Consider the following 15,688-nt stretch of genomic DNA (forward strand, 5'->3'; position numbering starts at 1 on the left):
TGCGACCCCTGAAAGCTTGCTGATTCGAGTGCTGGCAGGCTCCTTCTAGCGGCTGTGGGAACACGGCTAAGGGCCCAAAGAACACGCTAGGGCCTCTGTGCTAGGCTCCTTCAGGCATCCTGGCCAGCCAAGTTCAGGCAAGCCAGGGCCCGTCTCGCCATGGCCTGGGGCGGAGTGGAGGCGGGACTTTGCAGGATTGGGATTGGAAACGGACGAGCGAGTCGGCCGTTGGGGGTCAAGGCCGAAGGGCAAATGAAGAGGAAGGGAAAAAAGATCCGATGAGGCGGGGAATTGGAAGAACGAAGAGGAAAAAAAATTGTGAAGAGGGTGAGATGGAGGAGGGAGGAAGGAGGAGGAGGAGGAGGCCCAGTACAGACGGTTTAGTGTGTTTGATCAGCGAGAAAAGGATGGACATGTAGGTACTTGTAGCTGGAAAAGAAAACTGTGGCCAATCTGTTGCAAGCAAGGCAGGCATTGTGAAATCCCAAGTACTAACCGTGCGTATCTGCATTCATGCAAGAGAGCACTTGATGGCATGTCGATCCTTTTCCTAGGCTTATTTTAGAGGAACCCTGCTCGTTTCTTCTTCTTTAAAGCATCTACTCACGTACGAGTACAGCTCCATGCTTTCAACGGGCGACTAAGAACTGCCATCCAGGTACTAGCAGCAGCATTAAGCTCTAGCGAAAGGGGTCCAGTCCTCATTTCAAAAAGAGCCAGAGGGGAATCCCGTCCACTGCCATACGAGTACATACTGTAAGCAATGAGGTGCTCTTTGTTCTGAGCTCCAGTCCCGTGCCTCACGTTCTTTTCGTATCGCAACGCCTCGACTTGTTTTACATTCTCAACCACCTGCAGCAGCGGGCATGCCACGAGCCGTGCTTCGTCTGCATTGACTCGCCAGCGCACATCTTCACGTCTCCAACGTGTACTGCAGGTAAGAAAAATACTTGCCATGATCCCGTGAGCTACCTCGAGCTGCAGCACTCTACGTGCACTGAGCAAAGTACTGCTTCTGGTGGTGGCTGCTGTCTGAGCGTCAGCCAGTACCAAGCGGTACCGGCTTTCTTCGTCCCCCCTTGATCCTTGATGCTCTCCCTCCCTCCTTTTGCTTCACTTCTCGACATGGTCTGGCTACGGCCTCCCATTTCCCCTCGCCTCTCGCAAGTGCATCTTTTTCATCTTCTTCATTTCAGCAACCTCATGCTTTTCATCGTTAGCCATCATCCTGTGGAATCAGTGTCGTTGCGCATATCTGATTGCTAGTGCCAACATCAGCCTGACCTGCTCCATTGTGGCACCACGCCGTGTCTTTTCCATCACAGGCTGGAGTCACTTTTGACCAGCATCTATCCTCCTGTGTCTCATCATCCCGGTCCCCAGAAAGCCATGTGCTTGCGGGCCTGTCGCCATTCCAGTCGTTCGATTGTGTCCCGATTCATGAACTAATGAACGACCAGGGGGCTTCTATCTAGAGCATTGATTACCCTTTCCCGGCCCCATTTCCACGAATAGCTAGGTAGTCGCATTACTCTGCTTGTCGCCTACGAGTACTCGCATTAACTGCCGACGACCTGCAAAATCCGACACGAGGACGCGGGCTTCTCTTCTTCTCTCACTTGATTTGGTATTATACAAATCATCATTGCTGGTGAAAGCGACAGGCAGGGAAGAAGAAAGGAAGGAAAAGGAAAGAAAACCCCATATTCTTTACACCGCATCCGATAGAAAATCCAGCTTCAGCCATGACGGGCTCCGCCGTCGAGTCGCGCCCGGCGAGCAGCGTCAGTTCGCCGCGCCAAGTGCGATCACAGAGCATCTCCAGCGACAGACCTTCGATCGCCAGCCACATTTTCTTTGCCCCTCCGCTAAATGTATCGCCAGAGGCCGCCTTCATTGCTTCGACTGCAGCTTCCCAGATTGTATCTAATGATCACGATGGGCACGAAAGCACCTGGTACGACCAAAACGGCGTCGAGCCGTCTGGAGAAGCCGCTCAGATCTCCCCTGCCGCCCTGCAGCTAGTCAACAGTTTCCTCGACCAACTACTATTAAACTTCCTACAAGTTGCTAGATCTACCTCTCTCTCCGCTCTGCGACCTGCCGTCTCGGACGTGCTCAAGCCTAAATTGGCCAAAGAAACTATAAGTAATGCCGATGAAGAGCTGAGGGAGTATCTTGGGGGTTCTGAGGAAGAAGAAGACACGAACTCTCAAAGCCCGAATGCGCGGGATTGGGACGTCGAATTGGCCTGGAAGCGAGCCAGGTTGAGGTGTATGGTCTACTCTTCTCTGGGGGATTTAGAGGAGGAGGACGAAGACAAGTACATGACGCAGGAGAATCTCGAAATTGGCGAGCATGAGAAAACTTCTGATATCATCTCGCCTGCTGTGGCCATCTTCCTGACTTCAGTCTTGGAATACATGGGTGAGCTCACACTCACTGTTGCTGGACAGGCGGCCAGCCAAAGAATGCGCTCCAAGATTGAAAAGGAGCTCAAGGATGGATCGCGCAGCCCTGCTGCTGTTTCCGAAAGAATCGTAGTGGAGGACATCGATATGGAACGAGTTGCGCTTGATCGAACTCTCGGCCGCTTATGGCGAGGATGGAAAAAGAGGATGCGTGCAACACCGGGCGAATTCGCCACAAGCCGGTCTCTCTCCAGCAGCCACTTGAAGGTAGATGGCCCAGCTGGTGGGCTTCACGATGGGAAGACCCGTGCCAGTGAAGATGGCAATGGCTCTGACGTGGTACAAGATCGACCTGAGAGCGCCGTTGCAGAGGATATCCACCCCATGAACATTCCACTACCAATCGGGGACAATGACGTTGCTGAAATTGAGGTGCCGGGTCTGGCCCACCACAGTGACGATGAGGAAGAGGAGGAAGAGAAGGACAATGTTGACGCACGCCGTGTCAAGTCATTCGCCGGGACGGCTTCCTTAATGGGCGATACTCTAGCAACAGAGTCAGGGCAATACGCCACCCTGCTTAAACTTCACAGAAGATCTACCTCACTACCAACTTCTAGAAGGTCGGTCTTTTATGCAACGGCACGGCCAAGCTCGAAATCGGCCGAGGTAGAGCATGACGCCGCTGAATCGAAGGAGCTCAAAGAGACATCCGAGGATAAGGAGGGCTCTCTCAAGAAGAACCGCGACTCGGATGAAAGTGGATCGGATGAATTCGACGAGATTGTATACGAAAAAGCTGAGATACTGACATCTTCCAGAGTGTCAGTCTCCAGCACTTCTTCTCGTTCCGCCTCGGATTCTGGTAGAGCTATCCATCTGAGCCGGTCGTCCAGTGTTCACTCCGCGCGCCTCATTGACGTCCCGCCACGTAGTCCCGCCACTACTCGGCCGCCGTCATTGGAATCGACGGAGCGGCCGCGTGCAAGCACCGTGTCTGGCACAAGCCCTCTGTCACGCTCGGGAGGCGCCGACGAGCTGCGAAAAGCCAAGGCAATCGACACCAGCTCACGAGCGGGAGCGCCTCTATCAGCGGCAAGGTCTCCGGTCGAGAGGATGAGACCACCAATTCCAAATGCTGCCACCATCTCTGAATCCGAGGAAGACACTGACCAAGTAAACTCTATTGCCAAGCCTGCGCCGGCGTCTCGGACTCGAGATCAGCTGGGTCGTCTCCCGCATGGCCTGCAGACAAACGTTGGTTCTGCCTCTCAGGGCGAGCAGGGTCATCAAAGGTCGTTCTCGCTGAAAGCCACCAAAAGCGCCACCGATGCACAGTTTTCAGATATTCCTTATAGACCTGCAGCGCATCCTAATCGACAGATTCCTGTGACTGCAGTCGACTTGCCAGTGCCCGAGGAGAGTGAGGAAACAGCGTTGCATTCCATTGCTCCTCCTCGCCAGATCCACACGTCTGGGTCGTCTGCATCTTCGGGTGCCAGCCGATTCAAGGCGGTCAGAACCACTTCAGACGACTCATCAAACCGCGCCGAGAGCATGGCGCGCAACTTCGAAGAGCTCATCCAAAGCAACCAAACCATCACATATACGTTGACGCCGGAGAATATGCGTGATATTGATGTAAGCCCCGACCTTTCTCTTTTTTTAGGTAAGCATATATAAAGTTTGCTAACTTGCTCCGCTAGGTCAAAACACCTCATGACAGCCCAGTTGTGACCAAAGTCGTTCGCAAGAGCGAAGATTTGATGCGGTCCTCACCCATGGTTTCGAATGCTTCATCATCAAACCCAAGGGTGCAGCCCTCCAGCCCTCGAGCTCCTGAGCACAAACCCAGGCTTTCTGGACCAATTCCTCGTGCCCCTATCGCAGCCACTGCAGTGTCTGGTCGAATGGGCGGACCTCAGGCTCGTGATGCTCGCACACCTGGCGAGTCGCTCGCAGATTTTGCCGAGTTCATCAAATCTACAGGCCCGCCGGGCGACAAAGGCCCAGTAGCTCTGCGCAATGTTCGCGTTCCTGCCAGCCCGACTACGAGCATCCCAGAGCCCAAGCAATCTTTTTCTTCAATGGCTAGTCGCAACAACAATCGAAATCGGTACCAGCCTCGAGAAGCTGCTGCTAGCAGCAGAAACGACAATTCGGACCTGATCGATTTTATTCGACAAGGCCCCCCCATTCCAGGTAGCCAAAATCACATTCCTCGACATGTGGCGCCTTTCCGTAACACGATGGATTTGGACATGATGTCTGGCGCTGTGGGTGGCCGAGCAGTTGATGCGGTTCTTCCTGACATGCGACACAGCCAGGCATCTACAAGCGTGACGGATAATTCGATGCCGTCGATGCAGTCTTCCGTCAACTCCAGCTCTGCGCTGCTCAGGAACAAGGGCATGTCAAAGGCGAATAACATGTTTGGTGAAGAAGATGATGACGACATGGGCATGCCTATGCCCGTGAGAAAAACTCGCCGCGTTCGCGACCCATACGCAATCGATTTCAGCGATGAAGAAGAAGACGATTTTGACATGGCCCCCAGGCCTCCCCCTAAGAAGGAGGAGAGTCTTGCAGAATTCCTGCTCAACTACGACCCGCCGCCGGAGCCCCCATCCCCACCCATGAAGATGCCAAAGAAGAAGACGAGCACGCCTAGTCTAATTGGCCGGTTTACTCGCAGTGGCTCCAAGGAAGTCAATACTTTCAACGAGGCACGGGCACCTAGTGGTCGAGCTGGCGCCCTGGGCTTTGGTACTGAAGGACGTTCCTTGAATGGCCGAAGCAAACACACTCCAATCCAGATGCCACCGGGCTACGACGCGTATGGGCCGACCAACGTCAACCCTCCTCCTGTGAGCAGTATGAACAGAGCCCCCATGAAGAGATATGAGACACGGGAGCCCGTCTCCTTTGGCCAGACGGCGGATCTGGCGAGGTTTCTGCGCGATTCAGAACCCCCGCCAGAGATTGTTCCCACTCAAGCTTCAGTCCCTCAAGATGAGCCCAGTGGGTTCGCCAGAATGTTTGGGCGAAGGAGAAAGGCATCCGTTGTTTAGGAGCCAGATTCACCATATTTTCATAATATGAGCGTTCATTCTTGTTTCATTTTTTCCCCCTTCTATACATTCCACTGCTTGATAGCATTACCTAGCCCCGCGTTTTGCGTTTTGCGTTTTGCATTGAGCAATTGCTATTTTTCCAATTCAATGATATTTATCCGTGCTGAAAAGGGTGCTGATAAATGATCCAATCGACGGGGATTGGATAGAGCATTTGATGGCAGCGCGCTCTTTACATCACATTATTCATTCTATTATATCCAAGATTACTGATACCCAAGATTAATCATACGGACTGGGGAGATTCTGCGTTAAGAGCAGTCGAGATATAGGGGCTGATGATAACTAAATGGGGACATTGCCAGGGAGGCAGAGAACAAAATGTTGGGCGGACTCGGAGGCTGGTTTCATTAGTCTATTTTCGTCCTCTTCTTTTGAAGCATTTTATTTCGTTAGCTGTGTTATTTAGATTAATGGATAGCTCGTGCTACATGACTCTAATATGTGTTGGGTGACGGAATTAGGTGTGTACGTATTTTGTCTTGCACGCTCCATCATAAGGACTTGAGTCTGCTCAGCTTGTCACATTTGCAACACGCTGGAATGATTCGAGGTACGATTTGAGAGAGGCATAATAGCACAATCGCCAGCGTGAAATGGACAATTTGAACAAATAATAAGCATTAAATACTTGAAAACTAATTGCATAGCCCGCCGAATATCAGATATAGAATAGCCATCGATGCCTCTTGCCAGCGAGGCGGATCGGAGCATTACTGCGTTATATATACGTGTACCGCCTGATTCCATAGATTAAAAACACGAAAAAAGAAAAGGAAACAAGAGAATAAAATAGAACTAATATAAATGCAAATCATCGTTTCCGCAAGGATGACATTTTACCCAAGCACGAAAAGCAAAATAAAAAAGGACGCAGCAACAAAGAATAAATAGCCACCTTTTCTCACTGAGGTAGCCACCAATTGTTCCAAAGTAACACAGCATGATGAAAAATAAAAGGAGACGAAGAAGAAGAAAAAAAGGAAAGGAAAAGAAAGGTGACGATAGGAGAGCAATAAAAGTCAAACAAACAAAAGTCGTAAAACTCCGGGCGACGTTGTTCCCAGTCGCTCTCACCGACCAGAACCAAAAACCTTGCGCCACGCTAAAGGACACAATCATGATCATAGCAATGATAAATAAAGCATAGCAGGGTGAGAGAGGCCCCATGGATCAATCCATCCAAAAATAGACAAGAATAGCAAGCAGGAGCAATGAGGTGGAGAGAGAGGGTGGGAAGGGAGGCTCGAGAAGAGTATTGTCGGTTGTGGCTCTCCATTTCCGTAAGTCCCAAGACTGGGAGTAGGTAGATATAGCCTCATGATGAGACAGGTTGAGTCCTTCCATGCAAATAGGAGTATTTAGGTGGGCATGTGCCCTCTTTGTCATGCCAAAGCGCGTGTCCTTGTTGAAAAGGACATGATATTCTCCTTGAGCTGATTGGAGACAGTGTAGTTTGACTGGAGGCCGGCTTAAATCTCCATGCGGCCTGCAACATCCTCACTCATAAGCCTCTCCCGTCTTGTACTTGTCATGTCGTAGTCGTCATCTTCGTCCTCGTCTTCATCAACCGGCTCATCCTCAGCAAAATCGTCATCCGAGAACTGGACGATATCGCCATCTTCTCCACGGTTCCAGTAGAGGCCATCATCCATCGGCTCTTCGTCGTCCTCATACGGCGGTACTAGTTCAGCGTCTTGATCGCCGAGCCAGTATTTTGTGCGCTTCTTTGCACCGTCCGACTCGACCGCCGTGTGTCGCTTGTGGACGCCGCCCTTTACGGGTCTCAATGTTGGGCTCTGTGAGGAGATGACGGGGACGACGCGGACATAGAGATAGGCGACTCGCTTGAGCGCTCTGTTGAAGAAGAAGTAGTGCACTGCCCAAATGGCACTTTCGTCTTCCTCAAAGGGGTCGACTTCGGGGTGGTAGCTGAAGATGGTGCACTCGTTCAGGCGCATCTCTTTGTTGATCAAAGACCAGCAGTGAGGCCCCCACTGGGCGTTGACGTCGCTGCCAGCGGAGGAGTCATACGAGGAGCCCAAATCGAAACCAGGCCGTGTGTTTTGCAGGATTGAGTCCAGGTTGGCCATGACACGCTTCAGGTTCCTCTCCCGCTTGAAGTCGCCGGGCCGCAGGACATGGGAGAAGTCGTAGTGAGGGTGGCTTGCGTTGAGCGTCGCAATCAGGTAAGCAAACGTCCGCCGACTGGAAAGCTCGGATAGCGGGCCAAATGCGCTCGAGTGTGAGAAAAGCTGCATGCTGCGCGATGTTGCGAGCATGTGCTCCCTGTCGGGTGGTGACAGGCTGGCGCCCAACTTGAGCAGCGCAGCATGCTGGGAACTGAGGTCTTTGTCGATGTTTCTGTAAAGTTTCTTGTCGGACCCGGTAGATTTAGTCGTGTAAAGATCGCATCCGCCCGTGACATTGCAGTCGGGAGTGTTGAAGTTTAGAGCGCCGGTTACGGCCTCGAACTCTTGGACTGGGAGGTACTGCGTAGTGGGGATGTCTCGTCAGCCGGGGGATTGTCTCACGTCGGAGTTCAGCTGGTCATGTATTCCGCTCACCTTCATGTTGGCTGCTGGATGCGGCTCTGATTCTTTGCATTAATTGGCAAGTGACGGAGAAGAGCCGACGCAAAGAAATAACGTGCGGTGAAGGCTGTGAATTGCACTGAAGCTGGATCTCCGAGCGATGAGCGGTGAATGCGACGGTAATAAAGGCGAGGTTTGGAAACGGAGACTCAAAGCGTCTCCAGAGCCGACAAGATTGGTAGCAGATGGCGTGCAGTATCGCTTTGTTCAGGCGTTGGTGTTGCGCACAAAGAGCACCCAAAGGCGATGTCGGGCTCGTCGCAGTGACGGTCGTCGGTTGTTCGGTCTATACTCTGGGGCCGTGATCGCGGATCCGCACGGCGATCGAGCTGAAGCAGGGGGGAGAAGCGCTGCGATGCAATGCGATCCAGCGTCCCTGTTGGTTGCTGCCGTGCAGTAAGTAGGGAGAAGGGGCCGTGGTCGTAGTCTTGGAAATGATTGTCTGGTCACCCAAGGCGAGGAGGGTCAGGGTGAGGGTGAAGGAGGAGGAATCAGGGATTGGTGGTGATGCGGCAAGGCTCGACTTGAGATCGAGTAGCGTTAACGTTGTTGACGCTAAGTGCAGCTGATTCGTGAACAAGCAGACAGGGCTGGATGAAGACCGGCAGATTAACAGGCTAGAGGGCTAGAGGACTAGAGGACTAGAGGACTAGAGGAGAGGGAGGAGAGAGATTGAAGGAAAGCTGCGACACTGTGTGGTTTGTCGGGTTCGGTTCATTAGTGATTAGTGGACAAGAAGCCGGATTGGGGGTGACACGCATCAGCATCCCGACATTGGCAGTGACATCAATCAGTCGCCAGATGGTGGGGGCTTGCGTGCTGCAGCGGTGGAGGCGGAGCGAGGGGGTGGATTCACTGTACTCACTGTATTCTGGGGGAGAGAATAGGGAGCTGCAGCGCTGTAGCCATGTGGCCTCAGCTGCCCGTCTTCGCTGGCTTGTGCTGGGCTGTTGATCTGGAACTAGACAAGCCAGCTGAAGAGCAAAGTTAGAACGTCCATCGCCATTCCATGCATGGCCCACGTTTCTCACAGGCCAACAGTCGGTGGGTTTGGCGCTTCTCCTTAAAGTTCCGAATCCGATCGCCGCGTCGGCCGCGCCCGGCAAATGGCCAGATGGGCTGGACAGTACTCCGTAGTACTCGTAAGACGACCAAGAGCAGCACCACCACAGACAAGCTACTGCTAGTCATGGCGCCGGAAAAGAGGGGGCAGTTGGCAGAGTGGGCGATTCTGGCGAGCCCATTTGCTGGTGTCAGCTTTGGCACTGCAACGAATAACGACGCATGGAGCTGCCACGCGCGGCAATGACAAGAGCAAGTGATGCGGGATGCGGGATGTGGGATGCGGGAGGCCGGAACGAGACGAGACGAGACGAGACAAACTGTGCAGCAGGTGAATTGGACTGAACTCAATGACGTTGTGGAAATCTTCTTGAATTGGCTTCGATGCTTTGGCTCCTTCTCCTTGTCTCCTGGTATATATTAGATTCACACCACAACTGAATGGCCAAGTCATGGCCCTTGCCCATGATTGCCGGCAAACACCGTCCGCCGACTCCGGGGACCCTTGATGCCTCTGTTTTCTCTTGACACGGGAGAGGATGGTTTTCCATCCTCCAAGATCTATAAACACAAAGAAAAATAACGCGATATTCTCTCTCTCTCCCAGCACATCCACATTCAGCAACCCCCATCTCCTTCTCCCCAATGTGTCCTCTCTTCCCATCGAAGAGATGCTCAGTATTCTGAGACTTGTGTATCAAAGAATCCCCACTTCGCGAAGCTTCTCTGTAATTTGCTCGCCCTGCAACGCCAATTGTTAACTATCAAATCCATCTCAACTCTTGCGCCTTGACGACTCCAAGTAGCTGGTGGGACGATAGGGGGCTTTTCATGTGTGGTAAGTGGTGGATGACGGGCCGGTCGGCGGGAACGGATCGCTCGTCCAAAAGGCTGCGCGCTCGTGTACCCACGTCGCATGCACGCAATTTACAGAATCTTGGTGACCTCGTCTTCGACCTTTGCGTTGAGGAAATTCGGTGTCAGCTGGGTCAAGTCGCATAGCTGTAACCGGAGCGGAGGCGGCGGACACGCATCACGCCAGGGAAGCGCCAAGGGTCGGTGTGATGCAGCCGTCAGAATCAACTGTGTATAGCACTTACCTCCATGTCTTCGAGTGAATCCTGCTGTCCGATACAGCGCAGCACGTTCTTTTTGCTGCTCTCCTGTAGCTCTCCGGCAAGAAGCAGTTCGTCGAGGATGTAGTATGCCTTGGTGAAGGAAAAGATGATGTCGAGCTCGCACACGTTGCCGTAGTACTTGTCCATCTGCTCGACGTATCGGTGGATGATTTCAAGCGTAATCAGCTCGTTGTCCTCGGAGGAGCATCCTGCAATGAAGAAGAGCGAGGCGTATCGTCGATATACAATTTTGGTGTCTGTTTGATGATGCCAGATATTCGTCAGCTAGACTTGCCATGGCCAACGAAGCAACGAAGCAACGATGACATTCATCACGTACCTTTGTACTCCAGAAAGTTGCACATGCGTGTTCTTCGAGCGAGGACCAGCTGTGAGACGTCCTTGACGATCTTGGCCTTGTCCTTGGGGGACAGCGTGGTAAACCACTTGGCAAGACGCTGATTGTGAGAGAGTCGGTCAGCAAGACACGCACATGGCAGATTCTACCGCTATCCAACGGCATCGGCAGCACCAGGAGCGACGAAGAGCTACGCACCACTTTCCCCTGACGGGACAATAGAATCAGATAGCTAGAGAGATGCCGGTCAGCATCATTCCGACGGGCGGCGCAGCAGCAGAGACGGTACGCACTGAATCGCCATTGTGACGGCTCTCTCACATCACCAGCGACGATGGACGCGCGGTGACAGAGGCAAGATGCGGTTTGAATAGACTTGAGCTGGCGTACTCTTGTTCAGACCAGGTAAGTTTGCCAGGTCGGTGACGAGGCAGTAGCGCGTGCTTGGACGGATAACTGCTGTACGTAGTCGGTACCTTGCTCCATGCCCCGTTCGCCGCCGGTTTGGGCTGTACCTTGTGCCGTACCTTGTGCCCCTCTCTATGTCACCACGAGCCTTCAGTGCCAACAGTGCTTGACAAATGATTGCAGCGCTAAGGAGCCCTGCGTCTTTAGGGCCAGATGGGCTGTAAGGCTCAACCCCGCGTGGCCTCGTTCAAATCCCATCCATGACGAGTCTGTTTTTTTCTGAAGGGTCCTCGCTAAACATTATTCGGCAAAACTCAATTTGAGACAGCTCGTAAAGTTTGAGACTACACGGAGAAAAAATCCCGTAAAATAAAATAATAATAAAATATGTAAATACCACGAGACAAAAAGTGGGGAGATTCTCTCTCGTTTTCTTGGACATCACCAGGCACATGGAAAACATCATACGAAAAGTCCGGCTACAAAGGGCGGCATATAAACATCTTCCCCTCTCCTCAAGCAACCACTTCAATATCGGCAAACTCGTACAACCTGAGCCATTTCGTGTAAGAATAGCTGATACTACCCGCCTACAACGCCGCCGAGGCCGCATCCCACCCGGCAACCCCCATTAGTAATACCTGCTATGAACCGCCACAAGCGCCATCTGGAGTAAATAGTATGGGATATTACTACGGAGTACGGAGTACAATAAACCTTGGTTATAACGAACCCCACCTGTAATGATAAGTCTTTCTACAGCGATTAAAAGCCCAGAACAGTTATAATTTTACACTTATCAACTGCAAAGCCTTAAATAATAATAATATTAGTTAAAATTTAGTAACTAACCTATATAAATAACTAAAAAAAATTATTATATAGTTTAAGCTAAGCCTAGTTAAGTAGTTAATTTTTAATTTAATTATTATTTTTTTAATATTATATAATAAAATTATTAATAATTTATATTTTTATATATGTTAATTAATTTTTTATAATTTTAATAATATTATAAAATAATAAAAGCTTTTAAATTATAATTTTTTTTTTAAAAAAAATAATTATTATTAAAAAAAAATATTAAAACCTTTTTTTAAACATAAATTTAACTAAACCTTTAAGTTAAAAATAAATTTAAATATAAGTTTTTTTAATTAATATTTTTAAATTATTAAATAATTATTATATTTACATTAATAATATTTTTAAAATTAAAAATATTTAATATATTTTTTATATTAATTAATTTTAAAAAATAATAAAAACCCTTTAATTTTATACTATTATAAATATTATATAACAAATAATATATATTTTTTATAAATTAATAATTAATATAAAATAAGTTAAGATAGTAATAGTCTTTAGATTAATATCTTATAATAGCTTTAGGTATAAATTACTAATATTTCTGTTATCAAATATATTACCCTTATAAAACCTGGTTCTAACGATTACCCGGCTGTAACGATACTATAGGCCGTGCTGACCTACATCGTTATAACCAAGGTTTACTGTATTATATTTAGTTATGCATTTTGAGAGAAAAAAAAACATGCCGAGAACCGGGTTTGGTGCTTTGGACTTATAGAACACTATCGAACCCGCCGGCCTCTTATCTTCCCTTGATCCTTCAAGGCCTTTACCTAAACTCCATTCATTGCAGATATCAAGGACCCTAACCAACATCACAATGACCAAGATCATTCTTTCTACGGGGTTTGTCCTCCTCCCAGTCGCAGACACTCTCTCCGCGGTCTCGCTAACCCAGGCGCCATTGCAGCAATGTCATGTCCGGAAGCCCATCCATCATTCGCAAAGGCGGCGGTAACTCCAAATCGAACCTCGAGCTCGTCAACTCTCTCCGAGACAACTTCGTCTCCACGCAGCTAGACTATGCGATTGATGCATCGCCGACCAACGGCTCCAACACCTTGCCCTCACCCCCTCAGACGCCGGTAGAGGTGTGGACGGAGCGAGACGACAAGACGCTCTACATCCCCAGGATCAACTGGGAAACCGCCGGTCTGCGCGAAGAGGCCAGCGATTATGAAATCACCGTCAAGCTGTTCCTCCTCCCGGGCACATCCGTTTCGGAGCGCGAGCAGTATGCGCGCGAGGCCCTCGACCTAGTTCGCAAGGAGCTCAACATCCAAACAATCGACCTTCTCATCGTCTCCTTTCCCGGAATGTCGTTTGTGGGCACATGCGAAAAGGAAGCCGAGCGCATCAACGCCCAGCAGGGCAACCTGGAGGAGGAGCTGGCCTCGTGGAAGGTCTTTGAAGACCTTCACAGCCAGGGCCTTGTCAAGCGACTCGGTGTCGCCGAGTTTGGTAGCGAGAAGCTTCGCGCTTTCATCGAGCGCACATCGATTCGCCCGACTGTTGACCAGATCAACCTCCAAGACTGCTGCAACGCCCCCGCGCCCCTCCAGAGGCTGGCCGAGGAAGAGGGCGTAGAGTTGAATGTCCACACGGACTGCACCGATATCTTGCCCCGCGGCACGCTGCGGGAGCTGCTCGGCCACGGACCTCAGGGAGCCGGAGTGCTGGCCGATGCTGCTCACGGCGGCGCTGGTCTCGAGGGTGAGCTCTCTCCTCAATGGGTTGTTCGATACGTGGCGTTTGTCAAGGACCGCGGCGTTCTCGAGAACAAGGGCTACTTTGCAGGAGCTGAGCTTCAGTGAAGAACAAAAGGACGGGTTGTTTCGGGCTTATTTGGATATCATGTTTCTTTTGTCACTAAAAGCGATATTTATTGTTTGTTTGATTTGGTCTGTCCATCTGGATATCATAAAGTGGGCATCATTACAGGGAGCTATGTCACATAATTTCCTCCCTTCGTTCTCCGGCTAGCGAGAAAGAACAGAGAATAAAGATTTTTCTTTTTTTTTTTTTTTTTTTTTTTTGTCTTTGCTTGTCTTGGCTCGTCATGTCACGTTCTAACCGAGCATGCTTCTCTTGCGGCCCCTCATTCTCACTTCTTCCAGTTTCTTGAGGGCCACGCCAGCCTGCTTGAATGACTGTTTGTATGCGTCCAGGACCTCTCCAAAAATGCATTCGGCACGGGGGTGTGTGCTGCCAAAGGCACGCTCAAGGACGTACAGGTCGACAGCCCGATCCTCATCGTGTACTCCTCCACTGGCAAGTCCAAGATCGATGATGACAATCTCACCCTCGAGTCCACTCACGTTGTCGGTTTCGGTCTGGCCCGCTGGGGGATTCAGCATCATGTTGCTCGTCGTCAGGTCGCCGTGGATGATGCCGATGCTGTGCATCTTGCCCACGGCGGCGCCGATTCTTCGCATCAAATCCTTGAGCTCCTCGTCGGCTTCAATGCCTTCTGTCCTGTCGCCCAGCCTCTGGTTGATGTTGATTCGCACAGGCGTGCCCTGAACCCATTCCAGCATCAGCCACCCTGCCGCCTCATCCAGAGCGTAGACGTCGGGAACGCGGAGGCCATCTCTGCGACACTTGGAGAGGATGCGAGCCTCGGACAGGATGCGGTGTTTGGTCAGACGCTGGTCAAGGATCGGGTGTCGCCATGGCTTCGGCGGCCGGTACTTTAGGGCGCAGGGGATGCTGGGCAGCAGGTATGTCGTCTTGTAGAGCCGACCTTCGGCGCCCTGGGTGATGAGCGTTGGCGGGGTCGACGCGGGGTTGGTGAGAATCGTGGGCAGTGGAAATTCATGCACCACGGCCTCCGAGGCGGTGGCCGTCATGGCTGGAGAGTCGGTGAGAAGCGGAGGAGAGAAATTTGCCTAGGCACAGGCCCGGATAAGATAACAGGTCAAGTGGAAATCTACAAATAAACGAAACAAGTCTGCTTTGGGGCTGGGCCGCTGCGATGCACTCTGCAGGTCATTGCAAGGTGCCCAACCGCAGTCACGGCCCTTTTCCTGCAGCAAAGTTCGCAAGAAAAAAAAAAGAGCACGAAAAAAGGTACTACGCGCTGTAGTGGGGTTGACAGCGAGGGTTTGCCGGTACTATTGGCTGGAGATCGACGCCCGCAGGTACCGGCGCAGCAGTCAAGCGTGAAAAGAGGCCGATATGCAGGACAAAGAACGGGATGGAAGCAGAAGTCACTGGACAGTCTGCCATTTGTGGGCTGGACTGGGTCCGTTTGCTGCAGGGCTCAACGGGGAAAAGATGAGCGAGATCTGTTTTTGGGGTGATGCTTTTGGAAAAGACCTCTTGAAACATATAGTACCTGTATTCGGCCTCCCAGTGCTGATGTTGGTGCTTCAGGGAATCAAGGTACCTAGGTATAGAGGGACCTTAGTACGGAACAGTACCTCTTGTAGCCCATCTTCTTGATCCCGCGTCATGGGAACATTGTACGACAAAAATCCATGTGACTCCTACAGTCTCAACACCCTTCCCCAACCATCTCTGCCCGTCGTCATAGCTGGGCCTAGCTGATGCCCTTGCAGGGGCCGACGCATACTATGTACGAGTGCCTACGGAATCTGGGAGTCCGTCATGTTTGCTTGCTTCGCCTCTGTGCGCTCCCAGAGCCCTTGGGCCAACAAAATCCGACACACAGTATCTGCTCCTCCGCTAGTAGCACTATGAGTCTACCTGCTTCTCCTCTCCCTCG

At 51.0% G+C, this 15,688-nt stretch overlaps 6 protein-coding genes across 6 annotated transcripts; 2 read left to right on the forward strand and 4 right to left on the reverse strand.

Moving 5' to 3' along the window:
• Positions 1–1,745: 1,745 nt before the first annotated feature.
• On the forward strand, positions 1,746–5,476 carry TRIVIDRAFT_10385 (uncharacterized protein; the record flags this gene model as incomplete). The annotated part of the gene is made up of 2 exons (XM_014095081.1): positions 1,746–4,052; positions 4,118–5,476. Coding segments are annotated over 2 exons (3,666 nt in total), but the record flags the coding sequence as incomplete, so codon positions are not given.
• A 1,541-nt stretch (positions 5,477–7,017) lies between these two features.
• Positions 7,018–8,118, reverse strand: TRIVIDRAFT_65700 (uncharacterized protein; the record flags this gene model as incomplete). Its single annotated transcript, XM_014095269.1, has 2 exons — positions 7,018–8,037; positions 8,113–8,118. The coding sequence occupies 2 exons, from the start codon at positions 8,116–8,118 to the stop codon at positions 7,018–7,020; spliced, it is 1,026 nt and encodes a 341-aa protein (XP_013950744.1).
• A 1,441-nt stretch (positions 8,119–9,559) lies between these two features.
• Positions 9,560–11,122, reverse strand: TRIVIDRAFT_187410 (uncharacterized protein; the record flags this gene model as incomplete). The annotated part of the gene is made up of 5 exons (XM_014095270.1): positions 9,560–10,158; positions 10,302–10,576; positions 10,660–10,777; positions 10,876–10,909; positions 10,971–11,122. The coding sequence occupies 5 exons, from the start codon at positions 10,979–10,981 to the stop codon at positions 10,129–10,131; spliced, it is 468 nt and encodes a 155-aa protein (XP_013950745.1).
• Positions 11,123–12,707: 1,585 nt separating this feature from the next.
• On the forward strand, positions 12,708–13,987 carry TRIVIDRAFT_80356 (uncharacterized protein; the record flags this gene model as incomplete). Its single annotated transcript, XM_014095271.1, has 2 exons — positions 12,708–12,807; positions 12,872–13,987. The coding sequence occupies 2 exons, from the start codon at positions 12,782–12,784 to the stop codon at positions 13,773–13,775; spliced, it is 930 nt and encodes a 309-aa protein (XP_013950746.1).
• Positions 13,988–14,030: 43 nt separating this feature from the next.
• Positions 14,031–14,810, reverse strand: TRIVIDRAFT_41300 (uncharacterized protein; the record flags this gene model as incomplete). Its single annotated transcript, XM_014095272.1, has 1 exon — positions 14,031–14,810. One exon carries the CDS (start codon positions 14,808–14,810, stop codon positions 14,031–14,033), a length of 780 nt encoding a protein of 259 aa, XP_013950747.1.
• A 155-nt stretch (positions 14,811–14,965) lies between these two features.
• Positions 14,966–15,459, reverse strand: TRIVIDRAFT_217004 (uncharacterized protein; the record flags this gene model as incomplete). The annotated part of the gene is made up of 1 exon (XM_014095273.1): positions 14,966–15,459. One exon carries the CDS (start codon positions 15,289–15,291, stop codon positions 15,034–15,036), a length of 258 nt encoding a protein of 85 aa, XP_013950748.1.
• Between the last annotated feature and the right edge of the window lie 229 nt (positions 15,460–15,688).

The sequence above is a fragment of the Trichoderma virens genome (genome assembly GCF_000170995.1).
Source record: "Trichoderma virens Gv29-8 chromosome Unknown TRIVIscaffold_90, whole genome shotgun sequence".
In the NCBI taxonomy this organism is placed as follows: Eukaryota; Fungi; Ascomycota; class Sordariomycetes; order Hypocreales; family Hypocreaceae; genus Trichoderma; species Trichoderma virens.